At 51.0% G+C, this 16,732-nt stretch overlaps 1 protein-coding gene across 1 annotated transcript in view; it reads right to left on the bottom strand.

The window, feature by feature from the left end:
• Positions 1-16,732, bottom strand: part of IKZF4 (IKAROS family zinc finger 4) — a 33,717-nt gene that overhangs the window by 2,384 nt on the left and 14,601 nt on the right. The window contains exons 4-8 of the mRNA XM_084223497.1: positions 14,093-14,191; positions 11,992-12,228; positions 9,836-10,003; positions 7,780-7,911; positions 3,205-3,330 (exon numbers count right to left, since the gene is read on the bottom strand). Coding sequence (XP_084079623.1) covers positions 3,205-3,330; positions 7,780-7,911; positions 9,836-10,003; positions 11,992-12,228; positions 14,093-14,191 — 762 coding nt within the window. The remainder of the gene's footprint in view (positions 1-3,204; positions 3,331-7,779; positions 7,912-9,835; positions 10,004-11,991; positions 12,229-14,092; positions 14,192-16,732) is intronic.

Raw genomic sequence — 16,732 nt, 5'->3', positions numbered from 1 at the left:
CAGAATCAGAGAGAGGGAGCGGGGACACCCTGAAATCAGAGAGGGGGAGTGGGGGCACCCCAAAGTCAGAGAGAGGGAGTGGGGACAGCCTGGAATCAGAGAGAGGGAGTGGGGACACCCCAAAGTCAGAGAGAGGAAGTGGGGACAGCCTGGAATCAGAGAGAGGGAGTGGGGACACCCCAAAGTCAGAGAGAGGGAGTGGGGACACCCCAAAGTCAGGGAGAGGGGTTGGGACACCCCAAAGAGAGAGAGAGGGGTTGGGGATACCGTCAGGGCACCCCGAAATCAGAAAGAGGGAGTGGGGACAGCCCGGGGTCAGAGAGAGGGATTAGGGGCACCCCGGAGTCTGAGAGAGGGAGTGGGGGCACCCCAAAATCAGAGAGAGGGATTAGGGGCACCCCGGAGTCAGAGAGGGGGAGTGGGGACAGCCCGTGGTCAGGGAGAGGGGTTAGGGGCACCCCAAAGTCAGAGAGAAGGGTTAGGGGCACCCTAAAGTCAGAGAGAGGGAGTGGGGACACCCCAGAATCAGAAGGGTTGGGAACATCCTGGAATCAGACAGAGGGAGTGGGGACACCCCAAAGTCAGAGAGAAGGGTTGGGGATACCCTCAGGGCACCCCAAAATCAGAGAGAGGGGGTTGGGGATACCACGAAATCACAGAGAGGGAATGGGGACACCCTGAAATCAGAGAGAAGGGTTGGGGACACCCTGAAATCAGAGAGGGAGCAGGGACACCCCAAAATCAGAGGGGTGAGGGACACCATAAAGGCACTCAAAAATCAGAGAGGGGCAAGGGGTGAGATGAGGGCACCCCAAAATCACTGAGAGAGGGATTGGGGTGGGATAAGGGCACCCCAAACTCACTGAGAGAGGGATTGGGGTGGGATGAGGGCACCCTCAGAGCACCCCAAAATCACTGACAGGGGTTGGGAACACCCTCAGGGCACCCTAAAATCACCAAGAAAGATTGGGGACACCCTAAAATAAGACAGAGGGATTAGGGTGGGATGTTGAAACCCCAAAATCGCCAAGAAAGGTTGGGGACACCATCAGGGCACCCCAAAATCCCAGAATTTGAGGAGGTTTTGTGCTTATTTGAGCCAGTTATTTATTAATTTGAGGAGGTTTTTTGGTTAATTTGAGGCTCATTTTGAGGCCTTTGTGTGTGGGGATTCCCTTTCCTGCCCCACATCTCCCATGGGGGAAATTTTCCAACTTTTTCAGCCTTTCCCTCCAAATTTCTGGGGCTTGGAGCATTTCTTCTGGGTTTTTTGTTAATTTGAGGTTTTTTTGGATCAATTTGCTAGTATTTTTTAATTTAAAGGGGTTTCCTTTAGTGTGAGGGGAAATTTCTGTAAGTAAAGCTTTTTTTAAAAAATGTGTTGCTTTTCTTTTCATTTGAATTTATATTTTTCAATATGAGATGGTTTTTTTGTTAATTTGAGGGGTTTTTCGTTAATTGGTAGATATTTTTTCATTTAAGGGTTTTCTTTAATAGTGTGAGGGGAAATTTCTTTAATTAAATCTTTTTTTTTAAAGTGAATTGCTTTTCTTTTAATTTGATTTATATTTTTCAATTTGAGCAGGTTTTTTGCAAATCTGAGGCCTTTGTGTGGGATTTAAGGGGGTTTATGAAATGTGAGGGGAAATTTTTTAATTAATTTTTTGTTGTTTTTTTTTTTTAAGGAGATGCTTTTCTTTTAATTTGACTTTATCTTTGAATTTGAGCCGGTTTTTGCTAATTTGAGGCCCTTTTTGAATCCTTTGTGTGGGAACACCCGGCCACCCCTGAGGCCACCCCTCACTTCCCACCGAGGGAATTTTTCCAGCTTTTCCTCACACAGGAATTTCTGGAGCTTGGAGCATTTCCCCTCAGGTTTTGATTATGAGGATTTCTTAGTTAATTTGCGGGTTTTTGTGCATTTAATGTTTTTTTGTTTTGTTTTGTTTTGGTTTGGTTTTTTTGGTCTTTTTGCTTGGTTTTTTTTTATGTGAGGGAAAAATTTTGTAAATTAACTTTCTTCTTTTTAAATTACTTGCTTTTCCTTTAATTTGAATGTTTATTTTTAAATTTGAGCCGCTTTTTCGTTAATTTGAGGCCTTTGTGTGGGGATTCCCCTTCCCGAGCCGCTCCCCCTCACACCCGGCCATCCCTGAGGCCGCCCCTCACTTCCCGCTGAGGAAATTTTTCCATAATTTCCAAATTTTCCTTACCCACAAATTTCTGAGGCTTGGAGCATTTCCTGTGGGTTTTTGTTGATTTGATGATTTTTTTTGGTTAATTTGCTGCTATTTTTAAATTTAAGGGTTTTTTAAAACGTGAGGGGAAATTTCTTTAATTAAAATGTTTTTTTAAAAATTACTTGTTTTTCCTTTAATTTGAATGTATATTTTTCAATCTGAGCCGCTTTTTCGTAAATTTGAAGCCTTTGTGTGGGGATTCCCCTTCCCGCGCCGCTCCCCCCCACACCCACACCCGGCCATCCCTGAGGCCGCCCCTCACTTCCCGCCCAGGGAATTTTTCCATCTTTTCCACCTTTTCCTTACCCACAAATTTCTGAGGCTTGGAGCATTTCCTGTGGGTTTTTGTTGATTTGATGATTTTTTGTTTAATTTGCTGCTATTTTTAAATTTAAGGGTTTTTTAAAACGTGAGGGGAAATTTCTTTAATTAAAAGGTTTTTTTAAAAATTACTTGTTTTTCCTTTAATTTGAATGTATATTTTTCAATCTGAGCCGCTTTTTCGTTAATTTGAAGCCTTTGTGTGGGGATTCCCCTTCCCGCGCCGCTCCCCCTCACACCCGGCCATCCCTGAGGCCGCCCCTCACTTCCCGCCCAGGGAATTTTTCCATCCTTTCCATCTTTCCCTTACCCACAAATTTCTGAGGCTTGGAGCATTTCCTGTGGGTTTTTGTTGATTTGATGATTTTTTTTGGTTAATTTGCTGCTATTTTTAAATTTAAGGGTTTTTTAAAACGTGAGGGGAAATTTCTTTAATTAAAAGGTTTTTTTAAAAATTACTTGTTTTTCCTTTAATTTGAATGCATATTTTTCAATCTGAGCCGCTTTTTCGTAAATTTGAAGCCTTTGTGTGGGGATTCCCCTTCCCGCGCCGCTCCCCCCCACACCCACACCCGGCCATCCCTGAGGCCGCCCCTCACTTCCCGCCCAGGGAATTTTTCCATCCTTTCCATCTTTCCCTTACCCACAAATTTCTGCGGCGTGGAGCGTTTCCTCTTGGTGAAGCTCCCTGCCAAACGCTCGATGAAGGTGGGGCGCTCAGGGTGCAGCAACGCCTCGGGCACCATGTCCAGCTCCCGGATTTCCTCTCCTGCAGATCGCAAACAAAGGAAAAAAAAAAAAAAAAAAAAAAATCCCGGGATGAGCGGGGCGGGACGGGAGCTGCGGGCTGGGAGGGCCCCTGGGAGCGGCTGCCGGAGCCCGAGCTTACCCCGTGCGTGTCCCCGCGGCGCCGGCAGCCGCTCCCGGATCCCTCCTGCTTCCAGCGGGCCCCGCTCCTGCCGCGGTGAGGGGGGGAGAGGAGGCGGCTTCAGGCCTGCGAGCGTTCCGCCGGCCCCGCCATGGCCCCGCGGAAAAGCGGCCGGGGATGGGGCCTGAGCTGGGGGATTGCGGCCGGGGATGGTCACTGAGCTTAAAAATCCTGCTTGGCAATGGGCCCTGAGCGTAAAAATCCGGGTGGGGAATGGCCCCTGAGCAGGGGGATTCCGGTCGGGGATGGTCACTGATCCCGGAAATCCTGCTCTGGAATGGCCTCTGTGCCGGGAAATTCCAATCGGGAATGGGCCCTGATCCTAAAAATCCTGCTTTGAAAAGGTTCCTGTGCCGGGAAATTCCAATCGGGAATGGGCCCTGATCCTAAAAATCCTGCTTTGAAAAGGTTCCTGTGCCGGGAAATTCCAGTCGGGAATGGGCCCTGATCCTAAAAATCCTGCTTTGAAAAGGTTCCTGTGCTGGGAAATTCCAATCGGGAATGGGCCCTGATCCTACAAATTCTGCTTTGAAAAGGTTCCTGTGCCGGGAAATTCCAGTCGGGAATGGGCCCTGATCCTACAAATTCTGCTTTGAAAAGGTTCCTGTGCCGGGAAATTCCAGTCGGGAATGGGCCCTGATCCTAAAAATCCTGCTTTGAAAAGGTTCCTGTCCCGGGAAATTCCAGTCGGGAATGGGCCCTGATCTTACAAATTCTGCTTTGAAAAGGTTCCTGTGCCGGGAAATTCCAATCGGGAATGGGCCCTGATCCTAAAAATCCTGCTTTGAAAAGGTTCCTGTGCCGGGAAATTCCAGTCGGGAATGGGCCCTGATCCTAAAAATCCTGCTTTGAAATGGTTCCTGTGCCGGGAAATTCCAGTCGGGAATGGGCCCTGATCCCAAAAATCCCGGTCTGGAATGGCCCTTGGACTGGGGGATTCCAGTCAGGGATGGTCCCTAATCCTAAAAATCTTGATCCTAAAAATCCCGGTCTGGAATGGCCCTTGGACCAGGGGATTCCAGTCAGGGATGGTCACCGTTCCTATAAATCCTGCTCTTAAATGGTCCCTGATCCTAAAAATCCCGGTCAGGAATGGGCCCTGACCCTAAAAATCCTGCTCTGGAATGGCCTCTGGACCGGGAATTCCAATTGGGAATGGTCCCTGATCCTAAAAATCCCAGTCTGGAATGGTCCCTGATCCTAAAAATCTTGATCTGAAATGGGCTTGAGCTGGAGGATTCTGGTCAGGAACGGTCCCTGATCCTAAAAATCCTGCTCTGGAATGGCCCTTGATCTTGGGAATCCCAATTGGGATATTCCCAAAATTCCTGCTCTGAAATGAGCCCTAATCCTCAGAATCCCAGTGAGGAATGTTCCCAAAAATCCCAATCAGGGATGGTCCCTGATGCTGGGAACTCCAGTTTGGGATATTCCCCAAAATCCTGCTCTGAAATGGCCCCTGATCCCAAATATCCCACTGCTTCTGGGAATGCCCCCATTTTGGCTTTTTCCAGGAAAAATTCGCCTTCCCTGCAGCTCCTGAGCCTGGAAAAGGCTCTGGGGAGTTCTGGGAATGGGGGTTTGGGCTCAGGGATTTGGGATCACATTCCCAACACTTCCCAGTCCTTTTCCATGGATTTGGGATCACATTCCCAACCCTTTTCCATGGATTTGGGATCACAATCCCTCATTCCCAGTCCCTTTTCCATGGATTTGGGATCACATTTCCTCATTCCCAGCCCTTTTCCATGGATTTGGGATCACAATCCCTCATTCCCAACCCTTTTCCATGGATTTGGGATCACAATCTCTCATTCCCGACCCTTTTCCATGGATTTGGGATCACAATCCCTCATTCCCAACCCTTTTCCATGGATTTGGGATCACAGCCCCTCATTGCCAACCCTTTTCCATGGATTTGGGATCACAATCCCTCATTGCCAACCCTTTTCCATGGATTTGGGATCACAATCTCTCATTCCCGACCCTTTTCCATGGATTTGGGATCACAATCTCTCATTCCCGACCCTTTTCCATGGATTTGGGATCACAATCCCTCATTCCCAGTCCTTTTCCATGGATTTGGGATCACAATCCCACCCCATTTCCAGTCCCCAGGGGTTTGGGATCTGGGATTTTCCCAGGATTTCTTTTTTAATTTTTCCCTAGGATTTTCCCAGGATTTCCCTGGGATTTTTCCATTATTTTTCCAGGATTTCCCTGGGATTTTCCCAGGATTTCCAGACCCACCTTTCTGTGCGGAGTTTTCCTTTTCTGTGCGGAGTTGGAGGCTCCCTTTATCCGTGGATTTGAGATTCCCATTCCCACCCCACTTCCAGTCCCCAGGGATCCAGGATTTTTGTGGGATTTTTGTGGGATTTCTTCAGGATTTTCCCAGGATTTTCCTAGGATTTTCCTGGCATTCCCAGACCCTGTCAGTGCAGGGCTCTCCCTCTGCAGGAAGCTGCTCCCTTTTTCCATGAATTTGGGATCCCAATTCCCCATTCCCCGTCCCTGGGGGTTTGGGATTTGAGATTTTTGTGGGATTTCCCACGATTATTTCAGGATTTTCCTTGGATTTTTCCAGGATTTTTCCATGATTTTCCCTGGGATTGTCCTGTTTATCATGGGATTTTCCCAGGATTTTTTCCAGGACTTTTCCAGGATTTTCCCCTGGGATTTTTGTGGGATTTTCCAGGAGTTTTTTCAGGATTTTCCTGGGATTTTCCTTGGATTTTTCCATGATTTCTCTGGGATTTTCCCATGATGTTTTTCCTGTGATTTTCCCCTGGGATTTTCCCGTGATTACCCTGGGATTTTTCCAGGACTTTCCAGGACTTTTCCAGGATTTTCCCCTGGGATTTTCCCGTGATTTTTTCCTGAGATTCCCCTGGGATTTTTCCAGGATTTTCCCAGGACATTTCCAGGATTTTCCCCTGGGATTTCAGTGGGATTTTGTGGGATTTTCCCAGACCCACCTGTCAGTCCAGAGCTCTCCCTCTGCAGGAAGCTGCTCCCTCTATCCATGGATTTGGGATCCCAATTCCCCATTCCCTGTCCCTGGGGGTTTGGGATTTGAGATTTTTGTGGGATTTTCCTTGGATTTTTCTGTGATTTCCTTGGATTTTTCTGTGATTTTCCTGAGATTTTTCTGGGATTTCTCCAGGATTTTTCCGTGATTTTCCCCTGGGATTTTCCCAGATTTTTTTCTAGGATTTTTCCAGGACTTTTCCAGGATTTTCCCCTGGGATTTCAGTGGAATTTCAGTGGGATTTCTGTGGGATTCTGTGGGATTTCTGTGGGATTTCCCAGACCCACCAGTCAGTGCAGGGCTCTCCCTCTGCAGGAAGCTGCTCCCTCTATCCATGGATTTGGCATCCCAATTCCCCACTCTTTGTCCCTGGGGGTTTGGGATTTGAGATTTTTGTGGGATTTTCCTTGGATTTTTCTGTGATTTCCTTGGATATTTCTGTGATTTCCTTGGATTTTTCTGTGATTTTCCTGGGATTTTTCTGGGATTTCTCCGGGATTTTTCTGTGATTTTCCCCTGGGATTTTCCCAGATTTTTTCTGGGATATTTCCAGGATTTTCCCAGGACTTTTCCAGGATTTTCCCCTGGGATTTCTGTGGGATTTCCCAGACCCACCAGTCAGTGCAGAGCTCTCCCTCTATCCATGGATCTGGGATACCAATTCCCCATTCCCTGTCCCCTTGAGGTTTCTGTGGGATTTTCCTTGGATTTTTCTGTGATTTTCTTGGGATTTTTCTGTGATTTTCCTGGGATTTTTCTGGGATTTCTCCGGGATTTTCCCCTGGGATTTTCCCAGATTTTTTCTGGGATCTTTCCAGGATTTCCCCCTGGGATTTTTGTGGGATTTCTGTGGGATTTTGTGGGATTTCCCAGACCCACCAGTCAGTGCAGAGCTCTCCCTCTGCAGGAAGCTGCTCCCTCTATCCATGGATTTGGGATCCCAATTCCCCATTCCCACCCCATTTCCCATCCTGGGGGATTCAGGATCTGGGATTTCTGTGGGATTTTTGTGGGATTTTGTGGGATTTTGTGGGATTTCTGTGGGATTTCCATGGAATTTTGTGGGATTTCCAGACCCACCTTTCTGTGCAGGGCTCTCCCCTCTGCAGGAAGCCATGGCAGCGCTCCCTCTATCCATGGATTTGGGATCCCAATTCCTCATTCCCACCCCATTTCCCATCCTGGGGGATTCAGGATTCGGGATTTCTGTGGGATTTTGTGGGATTTCTGTGGGATTTCTGTGGGATTTCCCAACCCACCTGTCTGGGCAGGGCTCTCCCTCTGCAGGAAGCCGTGGCAGCGCTCCCTGTGCTCCTCCAGGCTGCTCTGCTGTTTGTAGCTGCGGCCACACGAGCTGCACTTGTAGGGCTTGCCCACGGTCGGGGAGGAGACTGGAACGGGGAAAGGAACAGGGGATCAGCATTTGGGGTCTGGAAATCAGCATTTGGGGTCTGGAAATCAGCATTTGGGATGTGGAAATCAGGATTTGGGGTCTGGAAATCAGCATTTGGGGTCTGGAAATCAGGATTTGGGGTCTGGAAATCAGCATTTGGGATCTGGAAATCAGGATTTGGGATGTGGGATATCTCCTGCTGAGAGCTGCACTTGTAGGGTTTGCCCACGGTTGGAGAGGAGACTGGGAATAACAGGACATGGGATCAGGACTTGGGATTTGGAAATCAAGATTTGGGATATGGAGAATTCCATTTCTTTAGGATTTTCCCTCCCATTTCCCACTGCTCTCCACCCTTGGGAAAACCCAAGAATTCCCCTGTAAACCCCAACAAACAACCCGGAACCAACACTGGGACCCCTTCCCACCAAACCAGGGCCCCTATCCCCAACTCCCACCCCATTCCCAACATCCCCAACATTCCCAACCCCATCCCAACCATTCCCAACCCCATTCCCACCATTCCCAGCCCCATTCCAACATTCCCAACTCCATCCCCAACATTCCCAACCCCATTCCAACATTCCCAACCCCATTCCCACATTCCCAGCCCCGTCCCCAACATTCCCAACCCCATCCCAACTGTTCCCAACCCCATTCCCACTGTTCCCAGCCCCGTCCCCACCATTCCCAGCCCCATTCCAACATTCCCAGCCCTGTCCCCACCATTCCCAGCCCCATCCCCAACATTCCCAACCCCATTCCCACATTCCCAACCCCATTCCAATCATTCCCAGCCCCATCTCCACATTCCCAACCCCATCCCCAACATTCCCAGCCCCATCCCCACCATTCCCAACCCCATCCCCAACATTCCCAGCCGCATTCCAACCATTCCCAACCCCATCCCCACTGTTCCCAGCCCCATTCCAACATTCCCAAACCCACTCCCACATTCCCAGCCCCGTTCCCAGCCCCAACCCCACTGTTCCCAGCCCCATTCCCACATTCCCAACCCCATCCCCACAGTTCCAAACCCCATCCCCAACATTCCCAACCCCGTCCCCAACATTCCCAACCGCATCCCAACATTCCCAACCCCATTCCAACATTCCCAACCCCATTCCAACATTCCCAACCCCATCCCAACATTCCCAACCCCATCCCAACATTCCCAACCCCGTCCCCAACATCCCCAACCCCGTCCCCAACATCCCCAGCCCCATCCCCACCGTTCCCAGCCCCATCCCCACCGTTCCCAGCCCATCCCAACCATTCCCAACATTCCCAGCCCCATCCCAACCATTCCCAGCCCCATCCCAACCATTCCCAACATTCCCAGCCCCGTCCCCACCGTTCCCAGCCCCGTCCCCAACATCCCCAGCCCCATTCCCACCGTTCCCAACCCCATTCCAACATTCCCATCCCCAACATTCCCAACCCCATCCCAACCATTCCCAACATTCCCAGCCCCATTCCCACCGTTCCCAGCCCCGTCCCCACCGTTCCCAGCCCCATTCCCACATTCCCAGCCCCATCCCAACCATTCCAACATTCCCAACCCCATCCCCACATTCCCAACCCCGTCCCCACATTCCCAACCCCATCCCCACATTCCCAGCCCCATCCCCACCATTCCCAGCCCCGTCCCCACCATTCCCAACCCCATCCCCACATTCCCAGCCCCATCCCAACCATTCCCAGCCCCATTCCCACCATTCCCAACCCCATTCCCACCGTTCCCAGCCCCGTCCCCACCGTTCCCAACCCCATCCCCACCATTCCCAACCCCATCCCAACCATTCCCAACCATTCTCAGCCCCATCCCAACCATTCCCAACCATTCCCAACCCCATTCCAACCATTCCCAGCCCCATCCCCACATTCCCAGCCCGTCCCCACCGTTCCCCGCCCGTCCCCACCGGAATGCGTGCGCAGGTGCCCGCTGAGGGCGTCGCGGCGCCGGCAGGCGTAGGAGCAGAAGGGGCACTTGAAGGGCTTCTCCCCCGAGTGCAGCTTGATGTGGCGCAGCAGGTTCCCCTTCTGCGTGAAGGAGGCGCCGCACTGCTGGCACTGGAAGGGGCGTTCTCCTGCAAAATCCCAAAAAAAACCCCAAACTTAACCCCAAACCATGCACTGCTGGCACTGGAAGGGGCGTTCACCTGGAAAAACCCCAAAAAACAGATCCCAAATGATCCTAACCCTGATCCTGACCCCGCACTGCTGGCACTGGAAGGGGCGTTCTCCTGCAAAATCCCAAAAAACAGATCCCAAATGATCCTAACCCTGATCCTGACCCCGCACTGCTGGCACTGGAAGGGGCGTTCTCCTGCAAAATCCCAAAAAACAGATCCCAAATGATCCTAACCCTGATCCTGACCCCGCACTGCTGGCACTGGAAGGGTAATTCTACTGGAAAATCCCAAAAAACAGATCCCAAATGATCCTAACCCTGATCCTGACCCCACACTGCTGGCACTGGAAGGGGCGTTCTCCTGCAAAAAACCCAAAAAAACCCCAAACTTAACCCCAAACCTGCACTGCTGGCACTGGAAGAGTTGTTCTCCTGGAAAATCCTGAAATTCCCAAAGGGAATGGATCCCAAAGAACCCCAATCCTAATCCTGACCCCAAAAATCCCAAAATAAAACCCCAAACTTAACCCCAAACCCGCACTGCTGGCAGTGGAAGGGTTGTTCTCCTGCAAAAAACCCCAAAAAAACCCAAACTTGACCCCAAACCCTGCACTGCTGGCAGTGGAAGGGGCGTTCTCCTGGAAAATCCCAAAAAAACCCCCAAACTTGACCCCAAACCTGCCCTGCTGGCACTGGAAGGGTTGTTCTGGAAAATCCTGAAATTCCCAAAAGGAATGGATCCCAAAAAACTCCAATCCTAATCCTGACCCCAAAAATCCCAAAATAAAAACCCCAAACTTGACCCCAAACCCTGCACTGCTGGCACTGGAAGGGGCGTTCTCCTGCAAAAAACCCCCAAAAAACCCCAAACTTAACCCCAGCCCCACACTGCTGGCACTGGAAGGGGCATTCTCCTGCAAAAACCCCCAAACTTAACCCCAAACCCTGCACTGCTGGCACTGGAAGGGGCGTTCACCTGGAAAAACTCTGAAATTCCCAATGGGAATTCCCAAAATTCCCATTTTTTCCCCATTTCTCACCGGGGTGGCTGCGCTTGTGCACCATCAGCACGTTTGGGCCGATGCAGCCCAATCCCAGACCCAGATCCCATTCCCAACCCCCCAGAATTCCCATTTTTCCCCCGTTTTTCCCCATTTCCCCCCATTTTTTCCCCGTTCCTCACCGGTGTGGCCGCGCTTGTGCACCATCAGCACGTTGGGCCCGATGCAGCCCAATCCCAGGGCTCTGATCCCATTCCCAGCCCCCAGAATTCCCATTTTTCCCATTTTTCCCCCATTTCCCCCCGTTTCTCACCGGTGTGGCTGCGCTTGTGCACCATCAGCACGTTGGGCCCGATGCAACCCAATCCCAGACCCAGATCCCAATCCCAGACCCAGATCCCATTCCCAGGGCTCTGATCCCAATCCCAGACCCAGATCCCAATCCCAGCCCCCAGAATTCCCATTTTTTAACCCTTTCCTCACCGGTGTGGCTGCGCTTGTGCACCATCAGCACGTTTGGGCCGATGCAGCCCAATCCCAGCCCCCAGAATTCCCATTTTTCCCATTTTTCCCCATTTCTCACCGGTGTGGCTGCGCTTGTGCACCATCAGCACGTTGGGCCCGATGCAGCCCAATCCCAGAGCTCTGATCCCATTCCCAGGGCTCTGATCCCAATCCCAGAGCTCTGATCCCATTCCCAGGGCTCTGATCCCAATCCCAGACCCAGATCCCATTCCCAGCCCCCAGAATTCCCATTTTCCCCCATTTCCCCCCATTTCTCACCGGTGTGGCTGCGCTTGTGCACCATCAGCACGTTGGGCCCGATGCAGCCCAACCCCAGAGCTCTGATCCCAATCCCAGGGCTCTGATCCCAATCCCGGTGCTCTGATCCCATTCCCAGCCCCCAGAATTCCCATTTTTCCCATTTTTCCCCGTTCCTCACCGGTGTGGCTGCGCTTGTGCACCATCAGCACGTTGGGCCCGATGCAGACCATCCCGCAGACGTCACATTTCAGTTTGCCGTTGGGCAGGCGGATCCCGCCGGGCGAGTGCGGCTCCGGGAAGGGCTCCGGGAAGGGCTCGGGCGCGGAGTCCTCGGGCAGCCCCTCCCGGCCCTCGCGAGAGCCCGGCCGGCCCTGGGACTCCTCGTCCGAGGACATCTCCACCTTGATGGAGTTGGCTGGAACCCGCCCAAAATCCGTCAGGAGAGCGGGAAAAGGGGAAAAATGGGGTGGGGAGAGAGGGAAACGGGATGGGAGAGGGGAAAATGGGATGGGGAGAGGGGGAAACGGGGTCAGGAAAGGGGAAATGGGGTCAGGAGAGGGATCAGGAGAGGGTAAATGGGGTCAAGAGAGGGGAAATTCCAGGATGGGGAGAGGGGAAAATGGGGTGGGAGAGGGGAAAATGGGGTGGGAGAGGGGAAAATGGGATGGGAGAGGGGAAAATGGGGTCAGGAGAGGGGGAAACAGGGTCAGGAGAGGGGAAATGGGGTCAGGAGAGGGGGATTGGGATGGGGAGAGGGGAAATGGGATGGGGAGAGGGGAAATGGGGTCAGGAGAGGGGGAATGGGATGGGGAGAGGGGAAATGGGGAAAAATGGGATGGGAGTGGGGGAAACAGGGTCAGGAAAGGGGGAAATGGGGTGGGGAGGGGGGAAAATGGGATGGGAGAGGGGGAAATGGGGTGGGGAGAGGGGAAATGGGGTCAGGAGAGGGGAAATTCCAGGATGGGGAGAAGGAGAAATGGGATCAGGAGAGGGGAAATGGGGTGGGAGAGGGGAAATGGGGTGGAATTCCAAAGAAATGGGGTAAGAAGACGGAGAATGGGATGGGGAGAGGGGAAATTGGGATGGGGAGAGGGGAAATGGGGTCAGGAGAGGGGGAATGGGGTGGAATTCCAGAGAAATGGGATGGGAGAGGAGAAATGGGGTCAGGAGAGGGGAAATGGGGTGGGAGAGGGGGAAAATGGGGTGGGAGAGGGGAAATGGGGTCAGGAGAGGGGGAATGGGGTGGGAGAGGGGGAAAATGGGGTGGGAAGTGGGAAATGGGGTCAGGAGAGGGGGAATGGGATGGAAGAGGGGAATGGGGTGGGACAAGGGAAATGGGGTGGGGAGAGGGAAAAATGGGATGGGAGAGGGGGAAATGGGATGGGAGAGGGGAAATGGGGTCAGGAGAGGGGAATTGGGGTCAGGAGAGAGGAAATGGGGTGGGAGAGGGGGAAAATGGGGTGGGAGAGGGGAAATGGGGTGGGAGAGGGGAAATGGGGTGGAATTGGGGTAAGAAGAGGGAGAATGGGATGGGGAGAGGGGAAATTGGGATGGAATTCCAGAGAAATGGGGTCAGAAATATTTTGGGAATTTTTTTTTAATATTTGGGGAAATTTTTTTGAATATTCTGGGAATATTTTGGGGATATCGTGGGGATATTTTGGGGATTTTTTTGGAATATTTTGGGAATATCTTTGGAATATCTTTGGGATATTTTGGGAATAGTCTGGAAATTCTGGGAATATTTTGGGAATATTTTGGGGATACCTTTGGAATATTCTGGGACTATTTTGGGAACATTTTGGGAATTTTTTTTGAATATTGTGGGAATGTTCTGGGACTATTTGGGGGATTTTGGGGAATATTTTTGGAATATTTTTGGAACATTCTGAAAATTCTGGGGATATTTTGGGAATATTCTGGGGATATCCTGGGAATATTTTGGGGAATATTTTGGGACTATTTTTGGAATATTTGGGGAATTTTTTGGAATATTGTGGGAATATTGTGGGGATATCTTTGGAATATTGTGGGAATATCTTGGGAATATTCTGGGACTATTTGGGAATATTTTGGGAATATCTTTGGAATATTCTGGGGATATTTTGGGAATTTTTTGGAATATTTTTGGAATATTTGTGGAATATTTTGGGGATATTTTGGGAATATTTTGGGGATAACTTGGGGATATTTTGGGGATATCCTGGGGATATTTTGGGGATATTTTGGGGATATCCTGGGGCTATCCTGGGAGCCCTTTGGGATCCCTGGGTACTCACCAGGGGAGCGCGGGGACGAGCGGGGGCTGGGGGGGCTCCGGGCTGCCCCTCCCCCCACGGCTGAGTGGAATTCCTGCTCCAGGGGGGAATCCCCACGGCCTGGGGAGAGCAGGGAAACCTGGGATGGAGCCTGGGAATTCCCAACCCTAAATCCCCAGAATCTGGGAATTCTCCTCATTCCTGATCCCAAAATCCCCCCATCCCAAATTTCCCTCCCTGATCCCAAATCCCCTCCCCCATCCCAAATTCTGACCCCAAAATCCCCCCAATCCCAAATTCCCCCAATCCCAAATTCCCTCCCCCATCCCAAAATCTGATCCCAAATCCCCCCAATCCCAAATCCCCCTCCATCCCAAATTTCCCCAATCCCAAAATCCCCCAATCCCAAATTTCCCTCCCCCATCCCAAATCCCCTCCTCCATCCCAAACTCTCATCCCAAATTTCCCCATCCCAAATTCCCTCCCCCATCCCAAACTCTGATCCCAAATTTCCCCAATCCCAAATCCCCCAATCCCAAATTCTCCCATCCCAAATTCTGATCCCAAATCCCCTCCCCCATCCCAAAATCTGATCCCAAATTTCCCCCTGATCCCAAATCCCCCCAATCCCAAATTCCCCAATCCCAAATTTCCCCTGATCCCAAATTTCCCCCATCCCAAATTCTGATCCCAAATCCCCCCAATCCCAAATTCCCCCATCCCAAATTCTGATCCCAAATTTCCCCCTGACCCCAAACTTCCCCCTGATCCCAAACCCCCCCATCCCAAATTCCCCAATGCCAAATTTCCCCCAATCCCAAATCCCCCCAATCCCAAATTCTGATCCCAAAATTCCCCCAATCCCAAATTTCCCCTGATCCCAAATCCCCCCAATCCCAAACTCCCCCATCCCAAATTCCCTCCCCACTCCCAAATCCCCCCAATCCCAAATTTCCCCTGATCCCAAATCCCTCCAATCCCAAACTCCCCCATCCCAAATTTCCTCCTCCCCATCCCAAATTCCCTCCCCATCCCAATCTCTGATCCCAAATTTCCCCCGATCCCAAAATCCCCCATCCCAAATTCCCTCCCCCATCCCAAATTCTGATCCAAAAATTCCCCCAATCCTAAATTTCCCTCCCCCAGCCCAAATTCTGATCCCAAATTTCCCCCATCCCAAATTCCCTTCCCCATCCCAAACTCTGACCCCAAATCCCCCCAATCCCAAATTCCCCCATCCCAAATTTCCCCAATCCCAAATCCCCCCCATCCCAAAATCTGATCCCAAATTTCCCCCATCCCAATCTCTGATCCCAAATCCCCCCAATCCCAAATTTCCCCATCCCAAATTTCTCTCCCCCATCCCAAATTCTGATCCCAAATTCCCCCAATCCCAAATTCCCCTCCCCAATCCCAAATTTCCTCCTGATCCCAAATTGCCCAATCCCAAATCCCCCCAATCCCAAATTCTGATCCCAAAATCCCTCCAATCCCAAATTCCCTCCCCCATCCCAAATTCTGATCCCAAATTTCCCCAATCCCAAATCCCCCAATCCCAAATTCTCCCATCCCAAATTCTGATCCCAAATTCCCCCATCCCAAATCCCCTCCCCCATCCTAAAATCTGACCCCAAATTTCCCCCTGATCCCAAACCCCCCAATCCCAAATTCCCCTCTCCCATCCCAAATTCCCCTCTCCCATCCCAAATTTCCCCCCAATCCCAAACTCCCCCACTCCCAAAATCCCCCATCCCAAATCCCCCTCCCCCATCCCAAATTCCCCCAATCCCAAATTCCCCAATCCCAAACTCTCCGATCCCAAAGATCCCAAATCCCCTCCCCTCCCCCCCAGCCGTGGGAACATCCCAACAATTTTGGGCTGGAAAATTCCCCCTGGAGCAGCCGGGAATGAAATTTGGGAGGAGATTTCCAAACTTTTCCGGCCCAGCTGGAATTTTTGGCCGGTGGGGGGAGAGGGGGGGGGGGAAAGGAAAAAAAATCTCCCTGGGAGTTTCCCAAACATTCCCAAACTCTCCCGAGGGGGGGAGGGGAAGGGGGAGGGGAGGGTTTGGAAAATTCCCAAATTCCCGGGAAAAGCCTGGGAAAGGCCGGGAGGAGCCGTTCCCACTCCTGGGGAATGTTGGGAATGTTGATCCGGGGAGGGGGAGGGGGGACCCAAGCCTGGAAATTCCGGATATTCCACAGGAGAATCCCAGGAAAAAAAAAAAATAAAAATCGGGATTTTATTTTGGTTTTTAAAGGGTTGGGGTTTTTTTTTTTTCCAGCTTGGGAATTCCAGAATTGTAAAATTTCCCCTCTCCAGGAGCTCCAAATCCTCCAGAATTATCCCAAAATATCCCTAAATCCCCCTCCAGATTTATCCCTAAATTCCCTTCCAGATTTATCCCTAAATTCCCTTCCAGAATTATCCCTAAATATCCCTAAATCCCCCCCAAAATTCCCAAATTTCTCCTCTCCAGGATCCTCAAATTCCCCCCCAAAATTCCCAAATTTTTCCTCTCCAGGACCCTCAAATCCTCCAGAATTATCCCCAAATTCCCCCCCAAAATTCCCAATTTTTTCCTCCAGGACCCTCAAATCCTCCAGAATTATCCCCAAATTCCCCTCCAGGATTCCCAATTTCCCTCTCCAGGATCCTCA

This window comes from Fringilla coelebs, assembly GCF_963513975.1.
Source record: "Fringilla coelebs genome assembly, chromosome: 30".
Classification (NCBI taxonomy): domain Eukaryota; kingdom Metazoa; phylum Chordata; class Aves; order Passeriformes; family Fringillidae; genus Fringilla; species Fringilla coelebs.
Note: the sequence above shows the minus strand (reverse complement) of the source record. Positions and strands in the feature narration are given on the sequence as shown.